This window comes from Sminthopsis crassicaudata, chromosome 1 (assembly GCF_048593235.1).
Source record: "Sminthopsis crassicaudata isolate SCR6 chromosome 1, ASM4859323v1, whole genome shotgun sequence".
Lineage (NCBI taxonomy): Eukaryota > Metazoa > Chordata > Mammalia > Dasyuromorphia > Dasyuridae > Sminthopsis > Sminthopsis crassicaudata.
The window spans coordinates 695,793,011-695,800,123 of NC_133617.1; the positions used below are offsets into that span (position 1 = coordinate 695,793,011).

Below are 7,113 nucleotides of genomic sequence, written 5' to 3' on the forward strand. Positions count from 1 at the left end.
ATGCAAAATTAAAGAAGCTACCCCAAATGTCCATATGGATTATTTGTGGCAGAGCTGTAGCAGAGCATTCCGAGCTCATATTGGTCTGATCAGGCACAGTTGGACACATTGTAACTTGATTCTAACACAGTGATGTCATTTTGGTCAGCTTCAAAATGAAGGACAACAATCCCCAAAAAAGATCTAAGACAAAAAGAACCTACATATTCAAAAATATTTATAGCAGCTCTTTTGTAGCAAAAAAAAAAAAAAAAAATGGAAACTAAAGGAAAATATACCAATTGTGGAAGCTGAATGAGTTATGGCATGTGAATGTGATAGAATATTAATGTGCTGTAAGAACCAAAGAAGAGGATCATTTCAGGGAATGCGAGAAAAAAAATTCTATGAAATGATGCAAAGTGAAATGAGCAGAACCAGGAGAATAATTTATACAGAGTAAATATCATCAAGTCAAATAATTTTGAATGACTTAGAAACATGATGTCCAAGGACAATTTCAAAAAATTCATGATGAAACATGCTCAACCCACCTCCAGATAGAGAAGTGATGGATTTGAAATGTAGATTGATAACATATTTTTTCTTTCTTAATTTCATTTTTTTTTGCATGTAGCCAATGCAAGAATTTGTTTGACATGCTTATACATATCTGTAATGAACTTTGTTCTTCTTACTTTCTCAATGAACAGAGGAGAAGGATATAATTTAGAACAAAAATTGAAACTGAATTTTTAAAAATGTCTGCGCCATATTTGAAGTCAGAAAGATTAGTCTTCCCAACACCAGAAAACGTGCTCTGTGATCTATGGCACCACCTAGCTGCCCTGCTTGGAGTATTTTTGTACTTGACCTCTTTGGTCTCAGTTTTCTCATCTGTGAAATGAAAATGTAACTCTACACTGGGAAATGAATGTAAACTGTTATTTTTACCTTCTGAATCCAATTCTTCCTGTGCAACAAAAAAATTCGGTTCTACACACATATATTGTATCTAGAATATACTGTAATATATTTAACATATATAAGACTGCTTGCCATCTGGGGGAGGGGGTTGGGGGAGGAAGGGAAAAAATCTGAATAGAAGTAAGTGCAAGGGATAATGTTGTAAAAAATTACCCATGCATATGTACTGTCAAAAAAAATGTTATAATTATAAAATAAAATAAAAATAAAAAAAAGAAAATATAACTCTAGACAAGTCATTGAGTCCTTCTTGTTTCCCTCTCTTAAATCACCAACAAGTGACCACCAGTTTTTGCTTGAATCCCTCCCCAGGAAGCATTGTACACTTTGGAAAAGTTCTCATTAGGCAGTTTTTTGGTTTTGGGTTTCCAAAAAAAAAAAAAAATTAGCTTTTCAAATCTTCCCCATCTGCTCCTAATTCTGTCCGCTGTAGTCATGTCTAATCTTTCTCTCATAGTCTAGTTGTTCAAATACTTATTGAAAGCTATTATGCTATGGGTTGCTAGATGGTACTATAGGTCACAGAGTCTGAAGTCAGGGAAACCTGAGTTCAAATCCAGCCTGACATTTACTTGCTATGTGATCCCATATAAGTCATTTAACCCTGTTTATTTGCCTCAATTCTCCTCTGTAAAATTAGCTGGAAAAGGCAATCCTGGCAAACCACTTGAGTGTCTCTGCCAAGAAAACCCCAAATGGGGGTCACAAAAAGTCAGCCCTGATTGAAAAACAACTGAACAACAATTATGGCACGCCTTCCATTCTTCCAATTTTCCCTTCTCCAAACTAAATACCCCATGTCCCTTCGAGCAGTGCTTCTATACGATGTGACCCAGACCGAGTGGAGCTATAGCACCTCCCTGATGCTGGAGTCCTCACCCCCTTTGTCCCCACCCCCTTCTTTGGCCTCCACAAGGTAGGCAGGGCCTCCCAGCAGGAACCGTGCATGAAAGAGATAAGGAAAACCACCAGCAGCTATACATAGGACCCAGGAGAAGGAGGAATCAGCCTTAAAGAAACCATGGAAGGAGGGGGAGGAGAGAGAACCCTAACTACAGAAATTCCACGATCCCTTTTCTTCCAGGATAAAGGGTATGATGGATGGATCAGGTGTGTCAGAATGTGTTGCTGAGAGTAAAGGGGGCATGGCAGGAGTACTGGATGAGCCAGTCAAGGCTGAAAGAAATCCCTTTTAATTGACATGGATAACTGGAGAAACCCGAGGAAGCCAGAAACAAGGACAAGGGGGGCATTCTAAGTTACCCAAATGAGCCCCTTATATTGGGGGACTGGAGGAACATTCTCCAATCTAGGGCAATTTGTCAATGTCCTTCTCATGGGACTGGGACCAGCACCCCAAACCTAGGATAGACCCTCTAGCCTCCTTCATTCTAGAGGTGGGACCTCAGCCCTATTGGCACTGAGAGAATCCCTAAGGAAGGCACCAGAGAGAGAGTAGGGCCATGTTGCCAGCAAAGCAGAGTCTGCAATGGTGTAGATCACCATAGGTTTGGGCAGCTTGCTCAGGTCACAGGGAGGGAGCTGCCAATCAGCTGGGAAACTGGAAACTTCCAGCCTGGAATGTCCAAGAATAGAAATTCTGAGATAAGACAGGAGTTCAGAGAAGGCGTAAGGCATCCCAGAGTAGTGGGTGAAGGGATGAGACTAAGGAGTGGATAATGTGGGAGACAGAGAAAGCCAGAAAGAAGCAGAAAGTTTTTTGAACTGCCAAAAGGTAAAAGAGTATATGGTATATTGAAAAGAATCCTGTTAGGACAACTGAATTATTCTAATATAGGTGTTTTTTTTTTTTTTTTCCTTGAGGAAATTGAGGTTAAGTGACTTGCCCAGCGTCACACAGCTAGGAAGTGTAAAGGATCTGATTTAGATTTGAACTCAAGTCCTCCTGACTTCAGGGCTGGTGCTCTATCCACTGTGCCATCTAGCTGCCCCAAGTAGAAGAGTTCTTAACCTGCTGGGCCCTCTGTGTCTTTTGATGTTCTAAATATTTTTAGATGCATAAAAGAAATTATGTAAGTACAAAAGAAAATAATTATATGGAAATATTATCACAATGTTACTAAAACAAAGTCATGGACCCCAGGCTAAGAACTTCTAAACTCATCATAGTCCTATCACTTACTGATTGTCCCAGAAAAATGGTTGAACCTTACCAGACCTCAGTTGTACCATATGTAAATAAAAGGATTAGATTAGATGAGCTCCACAGTCTAATTCTAGTGTTGTAAGGATTATTTCCCTAATCTTGTCCCTAAATTTCATTTATATTCTCCAGGGGATGTCAGTTTCTATCCTACTAGCTTCTAATCCAGCAAGCTGGCATGCTTCTACCTAGGTGACCTTCACCATATCAATTTGTTGGGAATCAGCTTCCTTCTCTACGAAATGAAAGGATTAGTCTCAATTATCTCAAGATCTGTCAGTGATCCCAATGATTTATGACTGGATGACAATTCTGGCTAAAATTCCTTACGCTTCTATTATCTTTTAATTTTTTTCCCCAAAGAACTTTCATATCTATTATTTCATTTGATCCTCACAAGAATGGTAAAAGGCTAGTTGTGGAGGTACTGTACCCAACTGACAGATGGAGAAATTGAGTCATAACATAGGAAAATGATTTGGAACATATATTAGATTTCCTTTCGCCTAGGTCAGAACTCTTTTTTCTCCACTACCTTATTTCTAAAATCCCTGAAATAGAAGAGAAATCTCTGATGTCACACCTTTTGCTCTGATTTAGTGGGGCAGCCCTTGTCCCATGTGTGGGAGTCTCTCTACTAGGAATGTACAAGAAGGGCAAAGATTGACAGATTCTCTTCCCCCCACCCTCCCATTCAAAGTGGCTTCTGGGACCTTATGGCAGCCTGGCTGCATCCTCTCTGAAAATGAACTTGGCAGAAGTGTATTAGAGAAAAAGTCCAAAATGAACGGGATCCATGGTCTTCTCTCCTTGGGGTATCATGGTACAGTAGAGCACTATGGATGAAGCCAGATGCTGTTGGTTTGAATCTCTGCTCTGCTACTTATTTGGGCAAGCCAATTACCCTTTTTTGGCTTTAATTTTCTTCTCTTTGAAATCAATGGCCAGACAACATGACCCCTGAGGTCCCAGCTCTAAAAGTCGTATCTTCTGCTTCTTTCATCCGCCAAAAACACAAAGGGGTTGGCCAACTGCCTTCCGCCTCCTGAGATGGGCTTTTCTGAGCAGCAGTTCTGGGCTGAAGCAGGCTATTTTTGTTCATTTCCTTCCTTGCTTTCTGAACAGCAGGGTGACTCCTGTCTTGGATCCCTCGTCCCAAAGCTGCTGATGGCCCCAGAGAGAAAGGAATCCAGAAAAGGTAACAGAACATGAATGAGCATCAGGTCTCTAGCACTTTTCCCAAGGTCTTTCCTACCTTCTCATCCCCCTCCACCCCTAATCCTCCCTTGCTGGGTGCTATGGCAGGACTGCGGGGAACTGAGCTTGGAGATCAGAGGGATCCCCTGGAAAGAGATGCTTCTTTCCTCTCCCCAGATGCCTCATTCCAGTTAAGCCTTTTCTAGATCTTTATTCCAAACATGGGAAATCACCCCAAAAAAGTGCCTGGGAACAAAGGGTGGATTTCAGGTGTCTTTGTGAGGACATGTGGTCTAATGGAAAGATCATTGGACTTAGAATCAGAAAACCTGCCACTTCCTAGCTGTGTGACTCTGGGGGAATCACCGGATTCTCTCATCTCTCTGAATGGCTTATCAGCCACTGAGGGCTAGGCCCGAGTCACAAGCACCCGAGTTTGTAGTCTACCTCAATTCATGACCGTGGTTGCACAGGCAACTCTTACCTTGTGATTTTGAACATCAGGCTTCCAATGGGAATAATGGGGATAATAACAAGAGCAGCTACCCTTTTGTAATGGTTTAGTGTTCTTATTTAATCCTCACAGTAACTCAGTAGGGTATCTGCTGTTATTCCCACTTTATAGAGGAGGAAACTGAGATAGAAAGAAGGCAGGGTCACACAACTAGGAAGTGTCTGAGTCAGGATTACAGCTCAGATCTTCCTGACTCAGGGACCAGCTCTCTGGCTCTGAAGCAGGAAGGTATCTCCTCCCAGAGAGGGCTGCTGGTGGGGCCCTTAAAGGTAGTCCTGGACAATGCAACCTTGGGGGGAGACAAGGCTGCTGCCTGTTTGAGGCTACGCATGAACCCTCTGGGCTGGGAGCCAAACCCCAGACCCCCACAGTCAGGCTAAACATCCACATGGGACACAGCATCAACCAGAGCATGCACACTTACTCCTAGAAACCCTGCTTAGCCAGCAGCCCATTACCTACGAGCAGAAAAATATATATATGGAAGGCAGTGCAATGAAGCGGACAGAGCCAGCCAGGAAGCCAGGGAGACCTCTAGGCCAGTCATTTCACTTCTTAGTATTCGAGAGGATTCTCTGTTGCAGGGGAAAGGTCAAGCTGAACTGGTATGAGGGGTTTCCCTCATTTGGGAGTCTGTCTCTCTGTCTCTGTCTGTGTGTGTGTGTGTGTGTGTGTGTGTGTGTGTCTCCCCCCTCTCTCTCTTCTCCCACCTCCCTTTTTCAATATGGAATAGTGGAAAGTATAGGTCTAGCAATCAGAAGTCTTAAAATCTTATCCTACTTTTGCCATTAACTGACTATGTGAATTCAGGTAAATTCTCTCCTTTCTCCCACCTTCCTCTTCTGTAAAGTGAGGGGATAGTACTAGATTAAGATTCTTAACCTTGATTGTGACATGGGCCCCAAGGTGTGATGGAGCCACGATCAACAGGCTCAGAAATCTAGTTGTAAAATTTTCAGCGTGAGCATTTACACCTTGGAAATAGGCAGAAATTACAAATCAGGGCTTGGTTTATTATTTTGTTGATTGTAGAGACTTTTTTAAATGATGGTTCTGTGGTTATATGATTCTAGGCGAGGGGACAAGAAAAAGCCAATGAGTACATTTCTCATAATACCTCCCTTGCCTCCCTTCTAAAGACAAATAGATCAACCATTGCCTTTGGAGTCAGATTGGGATGCTACCTCAAAAGAAATCCAAATCTTTCTACTCTGTCCCTTTTCCCAGAGTCATTTTTCTCTGCCCATCCGAAAGGTCACACACTCAACTGTTGCATTTCTCCATAGAGAGCCAGATGCCTCTGCCCATAGCCATCAAGTGGATACTGTTATTGTTGTGTGGCTTATCTGGTACTTTGGGCTGCCCCCCACCCTGTGACTGCCAGACCCTGGAAACCTTTGGACTTCTGGTGAACTGTAGCAACAAGGGTTTGACCACGGTGCCCTCCCTGCCCAAAAACACCCGGCAACTCTACCTGCAGAACAACAACCTGAGTTCCATCCCTGCTGGTACCTTTGACCACTTGAACAATATCTACAGAATCAATGTGACCAATAACCCCTGGCATTGCGACTGTAGAATCTTGTACCTTAAGCACTGGTTGGAGGACCACTTCTGGGGCATCCTGCACCTGACCAAGTGTGCCAGCCCAGCCATCACAGCCAATCTATCCCTTAACCTTCTCACTGGCAATGAGCTGGAGGGCTGCCATCAACTGCTTCTCCCCGACCAGTACTGGGTCTTCCTCTGGGGAGACCTGGTTCTGATTGTGTTAACAGTCCTAAGTATCATACTCCTTGGTGCCCTCCTGTGGGTGGCCCAGAAGACCATCTATTGTGTCACTCTCAACCAGCGTATCCAGGAGGCTTATGAGTGGCAGGAGAGCAGCCTGAGACATCAAAAAACCAAGTGACACCTCTGGACCCTGGCCTTGGGACTTCACCAGCTCTCTTGCTTTGAGTCAGCTCACCCACTGTCTCCATACCAGCTCTTTCAATGATCCAAATAAATGGTGAGCTCCCTTCTCACCAGCCTCTGTGTCTTTCTTTCATCAGCACCAATGGTTTGGGCTCTTTCCTGTTCTCAGGGAACCAGTTCTTCAGGCTGTATTGGCCCAGCCAACTCAGAGCTGAAGGACTTGTCTTGGATGAGGAGAAAACAATGCCCCCTATTGATCTCTGGGTCCCAGACATCACTAAGGAAAGTCTCTGTCAAAGAGGATTGGTCATAATGCCAGAAAGACCAGCCCACTCAGTAGCGTCCAAGTAGAGGG

At 43.4% G+C, this 7,113-nt stretch overlaps 1 protein-coding gene across 4 annotated transcripts; it reads left to right on the forward strand.

Moving 5' to 3' along the window:
• Nucleotides 1–1,906: 1,906 nt before the first annotated feature.
• GP9 (glycoprotein IX platelet) lies at nt 1,907–6,871 on the forward strand. Of its 4 annotated transcripts, none has more exons than XM_074283701.1 (3): nt 1,907–2,058; nt 4,256–4,328; nt 6,128–6,871. In XM_074283701.1, exons 2-3 carry the CDS (start codon nt 4,298–4,300, stop codon nt 6,751–6,753), a joined length of 657 nt encoding a protein of 218 aa, XP_074139802.1. In that variant the 5' UTR covers nt 1,907–2,058; nt 4,256–4,297; the 3' UTR covers nt 6,754–6,871. The 4 variants fall into 4 exon arrangements, with proteins under 4 accessions (XP_074139802.1, XP_074139800.1, XP_074139801.1 ...); XM_074283699.1 differs by having other exon boundaries at nt 1,908–2,076; XM_074283700.1 differs by having other exon boundaries at nt 1,908–2,076; nt 4,259–4,328.
• The last annotated feature ends 242 nt before the right edge of the window (nt 6,872–7,113 follow it).

Coding starts and splice junctions, on each gene's coding strand:
- GP9 (XM_074283699.1), top strand. Junction 4,329..6,127: donor GAGAAAGGAATCCAGAAAAG/GTAACAGAACAT, acceptor ATTTCTCCATAG/AGAGCCAGATGCCTCTGCCC.